This window comes from Mus caroli, chromosome 4 (assembly GCF_900094665.2).
Source record: "Mus caroli chromosome 4, CAROLI_EIJ_v1.1, whole genome shotgun sequence".
NCBI classification, from domain to species: Eukaryota; Metazoa; Chordata; class Mammalia; order Rodentia; family Muridae; genus Mus; species Mus caroli.
The window spans coordinates 41009207-41028250 of NC_034573.1; the positions used below are offsets into that span (position 1 = coordinate 41009207).

Consider the following 19044-nt stretch of genomic DNA (forward strand, 5'->3'; position numbering starts at 1 on the left):
ATCCCTCCATGGCTTCTGCATCAGCTCCTGCTTTCTGACCTGCTTGAGTTCCAGTCCTGACTTCCTTTGGTGATGAACAGCAGTATGGAAGTGTAAGCCGAATAAACCCTTTCCTCCCCAACTTGCTTCTTGGTCATGATGTTTGTGCAGGAATAGAAACCCTGACTAAGACACCTTCTTTTCTCTTCCTTCCATCCCCCACTCCCACCCCTCTGAGATAGGCTCTAAACTCAGCCAAGGGTGACCTTGAATGTCTGATCCTCTTCCCTCTACTTCCGATGTGCTGAAGTTACAGATGTGAGAGACACACTGGAGCGGTGGGGAAGAACCTGACCAGTTGTGAAGGGTGGAAATCCTCCATACAGTAGCTCAGCAAAACTCTTGGGTAAAGGTCAAAGGTCAAGGTCTAGGTCCAGAACACTCAGAGGGGCTGACAGGTGGATGGGCAGAGACTGTTTGGACCATGCCACTGCTCAGCACAGGGCTCAAGATACACACACAGCCCTTCAGCTCCTGACCTCACAGCTGCCCATCTGAGAGTAACTTGTCATCCTGGAACTTCATTCCAGATCCTGGACGCCCACCACCCATGCATGTTACAGGAAGAACTGGCCCGTACTGTCCTAGGATAAGGACTTTCATTTGGTGCTAAGAGCATCTGTCAGTGCTGCTGCATAGAGGTCAGAAGGAAAGAGGGAGGGCGTTATGGGAGTCCAAGATCAGAAGAAGAGGTTCTCTTAGACTGGCTCACAAGGCACAAGAGGCTCAGTCTCTTCTGAGTCCTCCAAGATTCATTGACGTCTTCCTGTCCTCACTTGGTTGGCTTCTGAGACCAGGTGTCTCACAATACATCACACCATGAGAAAGTAACCTTGAGAAATGGGATGAATGGAACACAAGGAAATTTATTTTCTGGCTCTTACATCTTAAATGTTTGCTAATTCTTCTTGTTTAGCATTAACAGCAAAATCTAACACCTGCAGCTTTAGCAAGACCATTAATTTAAAAGTAGGCATCTTCTTTTATAGATTACACACCTACATTACACACACAAGTGTGTATGTATATATATATCATGTATGAACACATGTACCACACATACACAAACACACACATATATAACATACACAAACACATACATATGCTATACACATGTGCATACATACACAACACACTTACACACACATACACAACACATGTACACACACATAATAAGTACATACATATACCACATACATGTGCACACCACACACACAAACACACATGCACACACATATGCCACAAACGCACAGGCAAGACTCAGAGTCCTGAGGACAACCACTACTAAAAACTTGCAGTTTAACATCTTAACTGGGAGATTGAACAATCGGCAGGTGTTCCTGAATAGCCAATCTTCTCCATCTTGTTGAAAAATCACCAAGGTTTTATCAAATAATCCTCACAGAACCCACAGTGCCCGGGTCCCCAGTGCCCTTACCTGCCCAGTTTAGCCACTTAATCAATGCAATACTCGAGGTCAGCTCTACACATTTTGTTCTTCATGAACTCAGGGGACCCCAGGGATCCTTGCTTTCATACTTGAAGGTTCCGTCCCTGCTCTGAGCATACATGTTGGACTTACACCTGACGACCTACAGAAGCATGACCAACCCTCTACAGACAGTAGGGAATGACATACCAGAGATACACATTATCTGGCTATGTGGCACCCAGAGTAACCAAACATTGAGAAAAGCACTCGTGTAGAGGGGCTGTGCACAGCATGGTGGGGAGGAAGCCTGTGCAGGCTGGATGCGGGTGTCCCCAGTCTCAGAGAGAATGGTGGGGATGGTTGATTTCCTACCTGTCAAGAGTGTGGAGGCCAGAGCTAAGACTCAGAGACATGGGTGACTGGAAGGGCTGGTGACAGGACAGCAAGAATGCTGCCACTTCACACAGGCAAGGATCTGCCTCCACCTATGCTTGGTCACAGTTGCCAGGATAACCACATCCTAAGTTTCTGGGAGATAGTACTTGGCTTCAAACAAGGACATCTGCACCAGAGCCAGCCACTGCTGCACCAACCGAGGGGCAGGATGATTTCTCTGCTCTCAGGATCCTAGATAGCTCATCTCCGAGACTTAAGATGCTAAGCTTTCGGGTACCACTTGGCTACCATTGTGCACTTAGCCAATCACCAAAGACCTGACTTCTAAACTTCCTCGTTTTCTTGTTTTCTTACTTGCTTGTTGTTTTGAGACAGCATTTCTCAAAATAGACCAGGCTGGCCTTGAGCTCGGCAGCCTTGAGCTCACCAGCCTCTTGTTTCATCCTCCTAAGCGCTAGGATCACAGGGGGGCGCCATCACCCCCACTAAATCGCCTTCTCATACATCTGAGCCATCACGAAACCCTTCCTGGGATGTGGCATTTGTTTGTTCGCTTGGGCCTTGACTATGCTGACACCCTGACTTCTCCTTTCACAGGATGAAAGACTCCAGCGGCCCGTCTTCTTCCCTAAAAAGTAAATTCTGCCTTAAAAACAGGAATAGATGGCTCACTCTTGACATCTCCTGCCCTATTTCTTCTTAAAACTGAAATGAGACCTACTTAGGCCCTATTATCTCCACTGCACTGTTTCTCCTGTGACTTGCAGGGTCCCCGCCTCTCACAGCAGCAGGCATTGTCACAGCCGGGACTCTCGCAGCTATGCAGTGCTCTGGCTTTGGTCTGAAAGGCTTTCGGGTTGTTACCCAAGTGAAGCAGAAGATGACCTGGGAGCCAGGCGTGGTAGTGCAGGCCTGTAATCCCAGCCACTAAGGACACTAAGACGGAAGGATCACAAGTTCACAGCCAATTTGTGCAATTTTAGTGAGACCTGTCTCAAAATTTTACAAGCTTTTTGTTTTATTGTTTTAAAAGCAGACTGTATCCTAGTGTTGAGATATTTGTCTACCATGAATGAGGTTCTAGGGTCCAACCCCAAGGCTGGGGAAAAAATCATCAAGAAAGCGCCTTTCAGCCAGGCCTTTAATCCCAGCACTTGGGAGGCAGAGGCAGGCAGATTTCTGAGTTCGAGGCCAGCCTGGTCTACAGAGTGAGTTCCAGGACAGCCAGGGCTATCCAGAGAAACCCTGTCAAAAAACAGACAAACAAACAAACAAACAAACAAACAAACAAGAACAAGTAAGAAAGTGCCTTTCCCTTTTTACAATTATGGAAACTGAGGCAAAGAACATCAAAATTAGAGCATGGGATCAAGTGTTCCCAGCCCTCGGCCTCCCTCCCCTGCAGCTCCTCTAAGCCATTCTAACTCTCACCAAATGCCCAGCACTGAGTCTTTTTTGGTAAAAATCCAATTTAGTCTTTATTCATCAACTTCTTTATCAGTACCGTGTGAGAACCACTGTATGCTCAGCTCAGAATCTCTTCCTTCCGACTGCATTTTCCAAATGGCCCATCACTCTCTGCCCGGAGAAGAAGTAATCTGAGGCAGGCTGTAACAAGGCTGGAACCTGGCAGGTCTCAAAAGCAAAACCATCCGTCGTCCCAGCTGGGAAGCCAGAGCTCCATCCTTCCCAGGCGGACTGATTAATCACAAGAATCCAAACTGACAGCGGGCCCCAGTGGCTCTGCTGTCTCTCAATGCAGGCTCTGTTCCCACGGAGGGAGTCCATTTGAGTGGAAGACCCTGCACACAGCTCTCACCACACCCGTGCTAATGGAGACAGGTGCTGGGGACGGCCACAGGGTGTGGCTTCCCCCACCCTGTCACTGAGGCCTCCTCTGACGCCAGCCTGGCCTCCCACCAGACCGACAGGAGGAACAGTCCCGGAAGTCAGCGTCAGCTTCTGCCGTCAGACTCACAGCCAGGCCTGGCAACCTGTCTCCCTGTGGCTCTTGTTCACATTTACTCCAGCCCGGCCCACGTTCCCTGCTTCCTTCATCAAGAAAGCCATTAGGAGGAATGTGAAGATCATGGCCTCCATTCAGCCCACCTACAGACCCAACTTCGAATACACTTTAACATCACTCCTGGGCCCTCTTCAAGGCCCTGACGCAGTTTTCCATTACTCAAATTAGAATAGTCTCCTGACAGACTCTCTGGATATCAAACCAGGCTGGGTCCTGCACTCATTCAGTATTTCCAGGCATGGATGGTTGTGCCTGGCTCCAGCTCTCCTAGCCTCTCAACAGTCACTCGCTCCCTGCTGCGAGAGAAGCAGGCTGAGTAAGTCCCAGGGATTACATGTCCCTGGGCCTGTTCACGGACACAGTGTGTAGTGCCCAGGCCAAACCACACATCTGTCTAAGCATCCTTCCCCCGCACCCTAGGCTTTGCAATGTTCCTGAAGGCTGCGAGCTCAGTTTCTGGGTGACTCGAAGGTGTCTGTCCCCGGGAAGCCTCTTTGCTGCCAGCACTATCTGGGAACTAGGACTCTGGGGAAAGCTGAGGTGAGCCATGACTGACTAAAAGTGTGCTTTCGAGGCCTGTGGCCCGAGGATAATGGCCTTCTAGGTCTTTCCCACAGCTTGTCTGACTGGCCCTCACATTCGTCTCCTGAGGTCTTTGCTCTCAGCCTTGCCTCACTAGTCCTCAAACTGGGCTCTGCTTGCCATTTCTCAAGGTCACAGGTCACCTGCTGTAAGTCACCTCCCCTCTGTGCACTTACAGTCACTCCTCACATGTGCCCTTTCAAAGAAAGTATTCCAGCAGCATCATGCCCTTCTCTGTCTGTGACAGGTGCTCCTGTATTCTAAGCACCATTACCAAGGGAACACTGAAGCCAGTGGCAGACGCTTGAATGTTCACCGCATCCCTGTGCCTTTTATAAAGATGCTATTGGACACTGAGTGTGGTGGTGCATGCCTGCAATTCAAGCACTTGGAAGACAGAGACAGGAAGTCTGCAAGTTTAAGACTATCCCGCTCTCTGTAGGAAGTTACAGGTCATCCAGGGTTATATGGTTAGGCCCTGTCTCAAACAGAACAAAACCAAAAGATGTTTAAAAACATCCAGTGACTCTGAGAGAATGCCAAATCAATCAGTCTTCGTAGGTAATTCAGGGGCATCTTACAGCTGCGACTTTCTACAGCTCTTTGAAGCCTTTCTTAAAAAATAAAAAGTTCAGCAAAGCTGACTGGTGCACGCCTTTAATCCCAGCACTTGAGAGGCAGAGGCAGGTGGATTTCTGAGTTTAAGGCCAGCCTGGTCTACATACTGAGTGAGTTCTAGGACAGCCGGGGCTACACAGAGAAACCCTGGCTCAAAAGAATCAAATAAATTAATAAAATTATGTTATTTAATGCATACGTGTGTTTTGCCTGCATGTATATATGCGTGTCACGTGTGTGTGACGCCCAGAAGAGGGCGTCGTGTCCTTTGAAACCAGAGTTAGATATTTTAGATGTCTCTGGGCTGCTGTGTGAATGCTAGGAAGCAAACCAGGCCCTTTGCAAAAGCAGTAGTGTTCTTAATCTGAGCCGCCTTCCTTGTTAGGATTTCTTGTTTGTTTTCAATTGTGTGGTTTTGCTTTGCTAGAGACCGAGTTTCACTCTGTAGCCCAAGCTGATTTCAAACTCTTGACATCCTCCTGCCTCAACCCACTGAGTGCTACAAGGGTCTAGTTGCCTCTGTCCCTGCCCCTCCTCTCGACAGCAGCTCCATGAATAAAACCAGAGACAACATTACAATTCCCTTTTACAGGTGATGAAACCAAACCATAGAGAAGCCCCGTGGCTAGCTCAACACCATCATTAGAGAACAAACGGACAGGTGACCCATGACACATCTGGAGCTCCATCTACTGAACTACCCTGTCTCCTCATGATTTGCCTCTGGATGCTAAAGAAATGTGTCCTTCTTGGCCAGGACAGCAGATCGTGTCTCTCCGGCCTCAGACCCAGCAACTGCTCCTCAACTGACACCTCCTAACACCTTCTCCATTAGCAGGCCGAGTTGTGATTTTTATCCCAAAGTGTTGCTGCAACAGTGTATTTCACACCACTCACACAGCACATTTGCTCAGCACCAACAGTGTGCCAAGGGACATGCTAGGCGCCCAGACAGGGGCTTCAGTCATACACAGATGTCCCTGAGTGTCCAAGGCACAGACCTGGTTGGTGGGATCCCTCAGGGCTGCCCTTGTGGGCTGGGCCAGCACTCAGCTAGAGGAGAGGGTGTCAGGGAACAGCAACAAGCCCCAACAAAACAGAGCTAAAGGGAGCTTATTGGAGAAAACAGATTCCAAGCCAAGGAGTAAGCCCTGAGCTTGCAGCATCCCTCCAGTGATTTCAGAAATGCATAGTCAGAAATGCATCTGACTATAATGTTCGGACCCCGGTCGCAGCCTCCCCACTAGCCTTAAACACGGCTCCACTGGACAGGAACTGATTTATTTGCTACAGCAGCAGTTTCTTTTTTCTTTCTTTTTTTTAAGGATTTATTTATTTTATGTATAGGGGTACATTGTAGCTGTCTTCAGACACACCAGAAGAGGGAATCGGATCCCATTACAGATGGTTGTGAGCCACCATGTGGTTGCTGGGACTTGAACTCGGGAACTCTGAAAGAGCAGCCTGTGCCCTTAACCTCTCTCCAGCCCAGCAGTATCCATTTTCATATGCATCATAATCAACTGGTTGTACTGGACGTACGTGGCTGACTCTGGGATGTAGGTCCTCATACTCACTGCATCAAAGAATACTCCCTCACAATGACCTTGAGCATTGCATCCCCAATCCACAGACAGAACACAGAGGACCGCGCAGTGTATACTACACAGTTGCCTGACTCTGAATAACTTCCCACCCTGGGCCAGTTTTCTCCCTGCAGTGCACACACTAGCAAGCCATTATAAACATCTTAATTAGCCCCTAAGCCTTCAGCTGGCCCTCATTCATTGTACAAGTATTTACTGAGTATCTGTTGTGTGCTAGAAAGTATACTGCATTCTTGAGGGAGTGAAAACCAGACCAGCTCTTGCCCCCTGGAAGGATGAAGTCAGAGCAACATTGATGGACATTAACCCAACACATCTCAAATGGTACCTGTAACAAGCCCTGGACAGGGATGCTGTAGATGGGAAAGCAATTATGATGTGTGAGTCTAAGTCAGAGCAGAAGAAACATGTCCAAGCTAGTTCCCATTGCAGGAAGAAAGGTAGCTGAGGTACAGCCAACAGTGGCGGCTTGTGCAAAGGCCCTGTGCAAGAATAAGCATGCTCACTCTGGAGTCACAAAGGACCACATGGCTGGGTGGGGAAGATGGGACAGTGCTCTGCATTGGCTCTGGGAGTTGATGGGTTGACCCTAGAGTTGCTCCAAGGCTGTGGGAAAAGTCCTGTTTTGCCAGTCCCAGAACAACAATGCATCCTTGCAGGGTTCTGATGCTGGCGTGTAGAGGACAGGAAGGGACAGGCTTTGTGCACATGGAACCACTCCTGGCCCACGTCTTTCATGCACCTTCTAGGGACCAGCTGTTTCTGGTCCATCTGTGCATGCCCATCATCACTCAGGCCCTGGATCTAGCTGGTGCTTAGGAAGGTTGTCACAGTTATATACAAGAGGTACAACTGTTGCCCCGGAGATGATCTGAGTCTGACAGGAGGCACAAACACTGGCACTGAAGTGAACACGACAGAGGTGACAAGTCCCTCCCCCCTGCCAAGAGCCAGGTAACACTCAAAGTGAGCCTCAAGTGCAGAGCTGGAGGTGTATGGCTAAGTGCGCTGGTGGGGAGAAGGGAGAGGATGGATCCGAATTAGGGGCAAAGCAAGCAGTAAGGGTGAAATCCACCATGGAAGACATCCTGTCTTCTGAAAAGAAAAGCTGGTCTGGTTGGGTGGGGGTGGGGTGGACAACTGCTCGATGACACGTGACAACGTAGACATCTGTGGAAGGCATGAAGCCTCTTCACCTTGCTCAGTCTCATCTGTGAAATGAGGGTTCAATGAATGGCAGATACAATACCGCCCACACAGCACAAACAACAGATAGGGAGGGTGAGGAAGCAGGGTCCTTCTTGTCCTCATCCCTAATCCTCTCACTTGCAGCTGTATCGCCCCATTTCTCTGTCCTTGGTTGATGACAATGACATTAGAAGCTCTATGAGGACTCCCTAACATCCCTAATATTCCCGGAATCTTTCAGGATCTAGAAGGATCCCCTGGACCCCAGTTTTCACTAGGGAGATGGAAACCTGTTCTCAACATGGACTCTGGTCACCTGCCATAGTGAGATGTGAGGTCCCGAAGCCATTCTGGGCCTTCTCGTCGAAACGCCAGTGACTGGGTGGCTCCAGAAACAAGGCAAATTGGCTTCGATGAGACGCTGGCGATTATTGTAAGTGTGGCTGTTGCTTTCAGAATCAGCTCCCTCGAAACCAAGTCAAGTGGATCTTGAGCAGAAGTGTAAAAATATCATTTTCTCCAAGCCCCTCCTGACCCCACGGCTCAGGAACAGCAGTAACGCACGACTCCCCAGAGCCTCCGCTGGCTAGATTTCATCAGAATCCTGAGCAATGAGATGCTTGCTAAATGGCAGGAGAAGGGGTCTGCTTTAGCCAGCAACTGACACCCCTAGGCACCTATGAAGATAGATCACTCCATTTACTTCCTACCTTGGATCTACTAATTTTCCAGACAACCGTGACACTTCATCCTTCAATAATAGCACAGCGCATTCAGAAAGACCAGGAAAGTAAAAATTGGCAAAAAGAAACCCCTAGTCTGTCCAAAAGGCATCACAATGGCCACACCTTTCACTTGGACAAGAATCTTCTGATTGAAAAAAATCATCTCATAGCAAATCAACTCTGCACATGGTCCTATCAGATTTGCTTATCTAACAGGGTCCAGACCCATCTCAAGCATCAGGGAGAAGATGGCTTTCTAATCCCACTCCTTCAGTCCCTAAATCACTACTGATCACACAGCAGCTCGGCGCCTGGAGGACGTCTTGCTATTCAGGAGGTTCCCAGGCCTGGCACAAGACCACCTGACTCACCCAGACTGGTGACTTGGTTTCATTCCTACAGTGTCTCCTGGGACCAGAGCCCGGCCCCACCTCCATTGGCTCAGTGTGGTGTCTGAAAATGAGCACAGGGTTATCAGTACCCAGCTCCTGAGTATTCACTGAAATATTGGTCCAATAAACAAACCTGAGACCAGAGAACTTCTCTCAAACCCAGGTAGATTTCCCTCCTAGATTGGGCTGTGCATTACAGAACGCATATTCTATAGAGAAAAGGGGAGGGATGGCATCAGCTTGACACACCTTCCCCTGCTGGAACATCCAACACAAGACCTTTTCTCTTTCCATGACCTCTGTAGAGTGTAGAGTCCTCTGTAGAGGAAGCTTTCCCCAATGCTTGGCACACAAAGCTCCTCACCAACGTGTTAGGATGGCACTCATGAGTCCTCCCAGAACCAGCGAGCTGGAATCAGGCTCGGAGACTCATTTGTTTGTTCCACGAATATTTTTGGAGTTCCTGTTCCATAGACCTGGGCCTGAGATGGTACTGGGGGGCAATGTGGAGCCTTTGGTGCTAAGATGGCAAAGAGGCTCTGTCCCAGCTGCAGGCAGCAGCTAGGAGAGGATTTGCCACCAAGGCGAGTCACCGATGGTACACCGAGGGTCCTAGCCCACCGGCCCTCTCTAGGACTCCTCCTACTGTGTCCTCCAGCTGGTACATCTGTGCATCCCTAGACAGCCAGGTACCGAGAGGAAGGCATTTCAGCAGCCTCCCAGCCCGGCCTGTTGTTATATAACCACAGAGCTGAAGAAAACAGTGCAGCAGATGCAAGGCATCTGCTTCTTGGGCAGCTTTGCCTGTTCGAGCTCTCACCTTCCTAGAAGCAAAACACAATGAGGTGAGAAGTCAGGCTTTGCTCTCAGTTGAGCTGGGAATGGCCAAGTCAGTAAGGTGTTCCACTGGAGCCTTGCCTGGCTTGTGGGTGGCTCACACCGTGTGTGACTGGCTTAGGCCTGTTGCACAGCAGGCTTCTCACTGTATTGCAGGTCCTCACCCAGATCCTGGTAGCAAGTTTGCCCCAGCAAGTGAGTGTGGTATCAAGGCTCCAGGGCAGGAATTCGCCTTGCTGTGACAGCCAGTTAGGTGAGTTCCTTAACTCATTTCCAAACACCCAACATCAACACGCAAGACTCTAGAGCTATTCTTCAGGCCCAGCGTGGAGCCCCTATCCAAAGAGGACAAAGCTCCCCACCGGTCTGCTCAAGGCTTCGAAAAGTGGCCCTTGACTCTGTAGCTCCACCCCCTCAATTGCCTTTCCCTGTCTCTTCTTTCCTACGTGTGAGGACAGTGCCCTTTAAGAAAATTAGTATATGTTCATTGTACAGAGTGATAGGTTTCTAAAGACATCTCAGTTCAAGCATATCATGTACATTGGCCAGATTCACCATCTGTACCTTCTCTATTGTGCCCTCATCCCCAAAACCATTCTCCATCACTCTCGGGGATAACTTGAGATCTCCAACACCTATAGATTCCCCCTGGCACCATCTTTCTGAAGGACCCCAAGTGGCAAATGCCCATGACAGCTACGTGCTCCTCTATACTTCAGATCCCTTTACATTTAATCTGAGGGCAGTAACTATTTCCGGTCAATGATAAAGGACTAGAGCTCATACATGTTGCTTGCAAGCAAAGGTAACTAAAACCCGATTCACATAGGAGATTCCAGAGTATGTGACACAGCCTGGAAACAGCCCATATCCCTTAGGTTGCTTCTTGGATGAGAGTCAACAAGAAGGCCCTCTGACACACACAAGATTTTGAGTTGAGTATGCTACGGAGATTCCGGGACTCCACGGGTTACTGCCATGTCTATTCCAACAGAAGTTATGACTTGGTGAGTACCCACTGGTTCAGCACCACTGCTCTCACTGCTCATCTTGCACTTCCTGCTTGTAAGTTCCTTGCTGGGATCTCAGGTCTCTGTGTGTGGAACAATGTCTCCTCTGTGCTGGTTAAGAGGGAGGGCCACATGCACGAAGAAGCCCCTTTTAAAAAGGACAACGTTATCCCATAAAACTCTAGCTCAACATCGGAATGTGCACTAAACAGAATTTCTAATTCCTCTCATCTCCTTTCTGAGGGAATTTGGGGACCAAGGTGTGTCTGTGGGTGCCTGTCCAGACTGAGGAATTGGCCGGGGATGAGTATGGTGAAGGCGTTGCCCCATCTGGGGCGTGGGAGCTCAGGAATGGGTGTTGGTGGGAATTGCAGGAGACAGCAGCAGCTTGGCAGCAAAGGTCATCTTGATTCCTAAAGTCACTTACAGCTTGACATGAGAAAATAAAGGCCCAGGGAAGTGGTCCAGGCAAATCGTTCGAGAAGATACCAACGCATCCAGTTAGAGTTCAGCTCAGCAACAATTCACTCAGGCCCACCATACGCCCAGCTATGCCAGGCCCCTCCCCAATTCCCAAAAATCAGGCTTGCCCTGCCTGCAGGCAACTACAGCCTAGTGAGGGATGCCTGTCACACAAGGGAAAACAGGAGCTCAGTGAAGTCCACAAAGTCTGTATCCTCAGTGCCTAACACCCTTCTCAGCTATGGTATCAGAAAACAGTGCTTCATGTTTACATTGTGTTTGAAGCTTCCATATGTATCTTAGGTCTTTCTCCTAGCAGCTCTATATGATCAGCATAATAGTAATCACAAGGTACAAAAATAATAGTGGCAACATAGTAACAACCAAATACTAGCATTTGCTACATCCTGGACCTGGGTTTGGCTGCTGCCCTCTCACTGCTTCCTTATGCAACTGTTGTCAGGTCTCCAAGCAGGTAAGTAGCATCCAGACCGCAGTCTCCTGACCCTGAGCCTAACCTCATTCAACAGGTATCAGGTGAGAGTTGGAGGTGCAAGGGCAGAGGGAGGTCACCGACCTGCCTCTGCCTCTGCCTCTGCCTCTGCCTCTGCCTCTGCCTCTGCCTCTGCCTCTGCCTCTGCCTCTGCCTCTGCCTCTGCCTCTGCCTCTGCCTCTGCCTCTGCCTCTGCCTCTGCCTCTGCCTCTGCCTCTGCCTCTCCATCCCTTGAGACCCCAGTTTTCTCTTGAGTTTATGATACAACAGTTTCCAGGCCCCCAATCTCACCCTGCCCAAAGCCACTCTCTACTTTCCTACTAGATCACTAAAGCCTAGCTCTTCACGCCCAACCTTCTTCAAGGCAGCCACGCCCAGTCCCAGGCTGCCTTTCGTCCCACTGGGCTGTCTGCAGGTACCACATCTCACACCTGGATACCTTCATTCTTTAATCATGAGACTCTTCCCTGGGCCCCATCTCCACTTCCCCTAGGCTTCAGCTCTCTATGTCTGTATTATAGTCACCCCACCCAAACTCTCCCCTGGAAGGAAGTACAGACATGATCATTTTCTCTCTGCTTTCGAGACTGTCAAGACTACCATCAGTCTGGTGTTTCCCATGAGCCTGCCTTTGTGGAGACCATCATCAGTGCTTCATGACATTCACGCCCCTCTATCAGCCTCTTGTTTCCTAATAGGTACAACTTCTCCACTCTGTATTCCTAAGATTGGGTACAGGAGACCCTCCCCCTCTTTATCCTTCCCTCCCTTGCATCTATCTATCTATCTATCTATCTATCTATCTATCTATCTATCTATCTACCTATCTATCTATCTATCTATCTATCTATCTATCTACCTATCTATCTATCTATCTATCTATCTATCTATCTATCTATCTATCTCTATCTCTTGGCCTTTGAAATCATGACAGGCTGGTACATGGCACAGGCCTGGCACATCAGTATCATATGATTGGGTAGGGGGTGAAGTCATGACTCAATTCATACCAGTATGAGCTTACCACCTCTGCTAGAGCATTTGGAAGGCAGAATTATTCATGCTGGATTTTCTGCAAGTGTGCAAAGCCACAGTTGTGTGGGGCCATCTGCCATCACTCAGGACAGCATGCCTCACTGTGAACTAGCAAGGGATCAGAGCCAAGTTCCAGAGAAGAAGGCATTTTTAAAGATGTCCCTATGCTCTGGATACAGACATACCTGAACATAGCGCACTCCAGGTTTTGCTTAGTGGTATGAACCATTGGTTTGGGTTTCTACAAGAGCCCTTAGTCTGGCAGAGTTCCTAAAGGTTGGTCAGTGAGATACAGCCACTCAATGTGAGCCTAACTAAAATCAGCTCAGTCCAGCTTCTGTTTGCCCACAGCAGGAGGAATGAAACCAGAGCCTAGCACATGCTGGGTAAACATTTATTTTTGAGTTGAGATCTTACTAAGTTGTCCAGGCTGGTCTGAAATTCACTCTGTAACCCAGGCATGCCTTGAACTTATGAATTCAGTGTCCTGAATAGCTGGGGTTATAGCCTGTGTCATCAGATCTATCCTTTTTTTTTTTTTAATTAACAGCCACATTGATAGAATTCTCATACTATAATGTTTACTATTTAGGAAGTTCTTTTCTAGAATGCATAGCCATCTCCACTTTCATGTCCTATTCTGAGCTGAAGATGATGAAGGTTATCTTGCTCTGCCCTCCATTTGCCGGTCACTTCTCTCAGGCTAGACCTGTGGTTCTCACCTTCCTGCAGTGCAGCAGCTCCGGCAGGTGCTTGGCACACACCTGCAGAGCTGAGCTCAGCCTCCTGAAGAACACAGACACAGCGCGCAGCTATTTGAATCCCTTGTAAAACACAATGCAGGGACCAGTGAGATAGCGGAAGGAAGGGACACGTGTCATAAAGCCTGGTGACAGGAACGCAGACTCCAGGATGCACACGGTAGGAGTGAAATGACTCTCTTAAGTTGTCCTCCGATTTCTACATGTGCACAGTTACACACATAAAACAAAGCGCAGCACATAGATGAGCAGAGAGCTGGCAAAGCTGCCCGAGAGAAAGGCATGATCGTCAATCATTTGCTTCTGCTGGGATTTCTAAGCTGGATCCCTGCGCCATCAGAGTGATCCTCCCGAAAGCTAGATTGTGCACGCTTGGGTTATGTGCCCTTGGTTTCCTGAACCTTTCTTTCTTCTATTACAATAGTGTGTGTGTGTGTGTGTGTGTGTGTGTGTGTTTAAATAGTAGAAAAAGTCAGAAAACTGCAATCCAACAGCAAGAAAATGATTAAATATTTATATGTGCATAGAATAGAGTAGTACACAGCCACCAAAAATCATATTAACAAGATAGATTTAAAGACTTGGGGGAAATTCCATGATATAATGGTAACTGAACAAAAGAAAATATTAAACTGAAAGAAATAATCCTAATTATTTGATGCAATCAATTACTTTTGCAAAGGTAGATTATGGGCAATTATTTTCTGTATGCTTTTCTACATCTATCAATTTCTCTAAAATGAGCACTAGTCAGATCAGACCCACAGCCATGATTTTTAGTATATTCCTTGATTATTATTTTCTTTTACTAATGTGGCCATCGAAGAACTCATAGGTAGTATAGCCCACCATGTCCACCTGTGTATCTGGATTGCTTTCAAACACAGGGCAGAGAATCTGACACTCCAAAGGCTGCTCCCAGCTTTTTCTTAAGGTGAGAGCTTCGAAGCCTCTACATAGCTTCTGGCATTTCCTCTTGTCTACACTTTCAGTGCCTTGCTTGTTTTTTTTATTACACAAGTCCTCCTGGAATCCATACACAAGTGTTTGCTGAAGTGATGCAATGCTCCACCAAAGAAACAGAAGTCCGACCACCCCGTGATCTGTTGTGATGCCCCATCGGCAGACAGAGGCCTTGAATGTTCTGGGCTGAGCTTGGAATACCTGTTACTAGAGATGCTGGTACAAGCTCAAGGCCTGCCTGAGCTACAGAGTGAATTCAATACCATCTTGGGCAGCTTATGGAGACTATCTCAAAATAAAAATGTAGGAAGAGATCTGAGGATATAATTGGCCAAACCTTTGGCTTCTGGGTTGGATCCCCAGTATTGCAAAAAGGAAAACAGGAAGTTCTACTGTCTGTCTCATCACAGAAGAGGCTCAACCAACATAAATACATAGAGGAGGTAGGCTGGCCAGGGAGAGCAGATAAACTATGCCTTGCTGTATCTTTCACCCGTTTTACAGGTGGTGTAGACCAAGGTCCATCCTGGCTTCCTTTAGTTACTGGCCAATGAGGCCATCCATGACTGACAGCAAATGTCAACAAAGCCAGGCAAGATTAGCCCATCACACCAACCCTGCATTCAAGTCTTCTGACAGGAGCAGCAGACAGTGAGGAGGCAGCTCTCTCAGTCCACAAACACAGCCTTGCATTAACAGGGGCTACTCACTCACTCAGAAGTGGCAAGTGCCTTTCAGATTGCCCTGCATCTGCTGCCAGTTCCCAGACTGATTTTCCCTTCAGCCCAGCTCAGAGAAAACTTTAAAGACAGGTTAGTTGGGGGGGTGGGGGAGGGGAGTAATTATAGCCCCTGGGCGCTCTCCCAAATGTGATACTTCATGCAAGAGATGATATATTGACTGTCAGCCAGAATTCCCTTTTCTGGTAGTAACCTCCCTGACTCTCTTAAAGACTGTAAGGCCAAGCAGGAGAAAGAAGCATTCTTAATATTTTAGCAGTGACTGACTTATCCCACCTAAAGCCATGGCGTCTCACTGGTGAATCCACACCAAGTGGAAGTGCAGGAAGGGAGGCAGTTATTTATTGAGTGCTTACAGCGTGCCAGACAGAGCGCTGGCAGTGGAGCCTGCTGGCATCTCTCTGTAAGCCCCTGGACGCCATCCGACAGAGGATGGCTAACCACTCTGCTCTTGCGATATGAACACCTGCATTTAGAGGCATTAGAGATTAAGTGCCCAATTCAAGGTCATGGGTGGGGGGGGGGGATCAGGAGGTCAGAGGGATAACCTATTTCTGCAGTGTTCAACCCTAAGGCCCAGATCAGGTACAGTTGACATTAGAGGGAGACACAGTGCTGTGCCTGAAATATTCCCACCCTCTGAAATATCCCAAAGCTCCTCTGACTGCCTCATCCTCTTGACTTTGGGTCCTCTCACTCAGAAAGCCATCAAGACGCACTTGAGAAAAAAAAATGTAAAAGCGTTGGTCCACACCCTGCAACCAAGCACCCATCCCTCTGCTACCACAAATGGACTAATGAGAAACTTCTCAGGAAGCATTCGGAAAGATATTGCAAGACATAGTCAAGATGCATATAGGGCAGCCCTGTCTACAATTGCTTTTGTCTTCTAAGAACTGGCCTGTCCCTGTCTCTTCCAGAATATGGGTGGAAGCCACATGAAAGTGTGCCAAGGAGATATGCCTCTGCATAAATGCATACCCATCTCAATGTGCTTGTGCCAGACCAGTACCCCTAAAGAACTTGAAACGCTGAGGGGGGAGGGAGAAAAAAGAGGTGGTCAGGAACGTCAATCGAAAGTGATTTCACACGCGGCTAGCCCTGTACAGCCACCCAGTGTGCCTCTTCCCGAGGCAGAGGAGCCTCTCTGCCTGCAGCAACCTGAGCTCACCGTTACCAACTGCCACCAATTCCTTCACCTTTTATTTACAGAGCAGAACAGCAGGCTGCTTCACTGGTGAAGCGGGGGAGGCGGGGAATGAGATACAATCTACATTCTGCTCTTTTCCGGGAGGGAGTATAAAAAAGGGGTCAGGCAGGGGAAGAAGCCAAGCCCAGGTTACACTACCAGGGGGATGCTCGTTCCTTGAGGAGTCTGCTCGGGAGCTCCAGCAAAGGCGCGCTGGGGGAGCCCGGGAAGCAAGGGTCGAGAGCTCGCCTTGGCAGGGCTGGGAGAGATGCAAGAGGCGCCAACAGAGCTCTCAGTAAAGGAAATCACTGCCCCCTTCAGGCCGAATCTTATCTCTCGAGGCTGCGGACCGGAGAGTAGGGGCTCCCTGGGTCCGGAAAAACTCGCAAACCCGTCCTTATTCCTGATCGCTCTTCCAGGCCCTCTCTTCGTCCTAGCCTCAGAGTGGGCAGTCAAGGTCTGAGCTGAGGCTTCTTGGAAACCTAGACAAGAGGGCGTGAGATCGGGGTTTGGGATGGAAAGGTCTTGGTTCTCCAACTCTGCTCAAAAAAGAAGGCCAGAGGGGGGAACCCTCTGCCACACTCCAAGTCTAGGCTCCCAGGACACGAACGCCTCGAGTGTGCACCTGCTCAGCGGTGTCAGCAGCTGCTGAACAAAAGTGGAAGCGCGATCGGACACCACCACACCACCACACCACCACCACACGTCCCGGGTTAGACCTGTCAAGCCACTCTATGAGCCACTAATCCAAGGCGGGGAGGGGGAAGGGGAGTCTCCCAAAACTGCTCCAGCTACTGCTAGCGCTGGACAGATCCAGGCAGCAGCGCTGCAGAGCCCTCGGGCTCCAAGGCTGACTGAGGCGCGCGAGCCCTGAGCTGCAGAAGTGCACCACAGGACTGGTCCTGCCCGAAGCTTGGCCCTCTAGGATCCTGAAGCCCTCTGGCCCTAAAAGGGCGGCTTGGAATTTTTAGGGTCTGGAAATAGGCCCCATAGCCTGTCCAGCTGTGGCTGGCCCAGTTTGTAATCAGTGTGCTTGTTCCTCTCACTTGGCACCCGACAACCCTGGGAGCAGCACCCGGACAGGGGCAACCAGCGCAGGCCTCTTGGGGTCCAACCTCTCCCATCTCTAACTCCTCCTCTGGTCAAAGGAGACCCCCATTCCACACCCACACACACATACTCCCAGAGGTGGAAGGTGCTTACATATCAGGGTCCCACCTGCATCAGCCAAGCCCAGTGAGACCCTGATGGACCCAGTACGCGGTCAGCCCGCGAGGAAGAGACAATCCACGGCTCTGTCCCTCCTCGACGCCCCCAGCCCCGACGGCATGGGTCACTGGACACTTACCTCGGTGTCGTAGAGTCGCAGGTCCAGGAAGTAGGGGCGCAGGAGTGACTCGTTGCGGATCTGCTCGATGGCTAGCTCCACGGCGGGGAGCACGCCGCGCCCGATGCTGCCCTTGGCCACCTCCTTGGTGAGCGGCATGAGGCCCATGATGGAGAGCGGCGGGCTGCTGGGCGGCGGCCGGGGGGCGCCCCGCGCCCAGCCCCAGGCCCCGGGAGCCAACGACAGCAGCAACGACAGCAGCAGGGGCAGCAGCAGGCGCGCGGGCGGCGGCGGTGGCGGCGGCGGCCGGGGCTGCCCGGAGCTCGGCGGGGAAGCCATGCCGCGCCGCGGGCTGCGGGCGCCAGCTCACTCGGCCCGCATGGCCTGGCCCGGCCCGCCGCCCGGCGCCGAGCTCTGCCCGCGGCTCCCGCGCAATGGCGCCGGTACGGGCCCCGGCTCTGCTCCGGCTTCTGCTCGCTCAGAACGGCCGCGGCGGCGGCGGCGCCCGTGACGGATCAATCACGCCGGGAAGGGGTGGGAGCCAGCGGAGTGCGGGAGGCGGGGAGCCAGCGAGCGAGCGAGCGAGCGAGCGCCGAGGGGGCCGAGTCTCCGCGCGCCTCTCTCCAGCGCGGCCGCCCCGCACCCGGCCGCCTCCTCCCGCCTCCGTGCGCGATCGCAGCTCTTTCCTGCTCGGAGCCGCGGGACGGCGGACCCTGGAGCCCGGCCAGGGGAGGGAGGGCGGCAGGAGGCTCGGGAGGCGAAGGCAAGGCTGCTGAGCGGCGGCTCGGGCCGCCTCCGGGGACAGGGACGGGCCGTGCGCGCCGGGGGAGGGGGAGGCGCCGGCGCTGCGGCTGCCGCGGGGAGGGCCGTGCTCCCGGCACACGCACACTCGCGCCCCGGGCGCTGTGCCGCGCCGGCTGCTGCGGCCGGCTGACCCCGCCAGGGACTGAGCTCCAGAGCCCCACGTTCGGGGGAATCGGAGTTGCTACGCGCGGGGGACGCGGGCGCCTCGCCCTGCGCTCCCTGTAGCACCTGCAAGGTGGTTGGGTACTGCTTCTCCCAGGTCTGGGCGGGCGAGTAGGGGAAAAGAACGTTCTACAAAGGTGTCCTAGGGGCACCAGCGGCCTGCGCTCTCCTGTGCCAGCTACGAGGGGACCTGGGACCCTTGATCCAGTCTGGAGTCCTTTGCCAAGCCCAGGTCAGGGCTGGGATAGGAGACCTA

General features: G+C 50.8%; 1 protein-coding gene across 1 annotated transcript in view; it reads right to left on the reverse strand.

Moving 5' to 3' along the window:
• Positions 1-18563, reverse strand: part of Gabbr2 (gamma-aminobutyric acid type B receptor subunit 2) — a 328989-nt gene extending 310426 nt beyond the window's left edge. Inside the window, exon 1 of the mRNA XM_021159700.2 lies at positions 17844-18563. Within this exon, the coding sequence (XP_021015359.1) occupies positions 17844-18161 (318 nt within the window). The 5' untranslated portion in view covers positions 18162-18563. The remainder of the gene's footprint in view (positions 1-17843) is intronic.
• Positions 18564-19044: the final 481 nt, after the last annotated feature.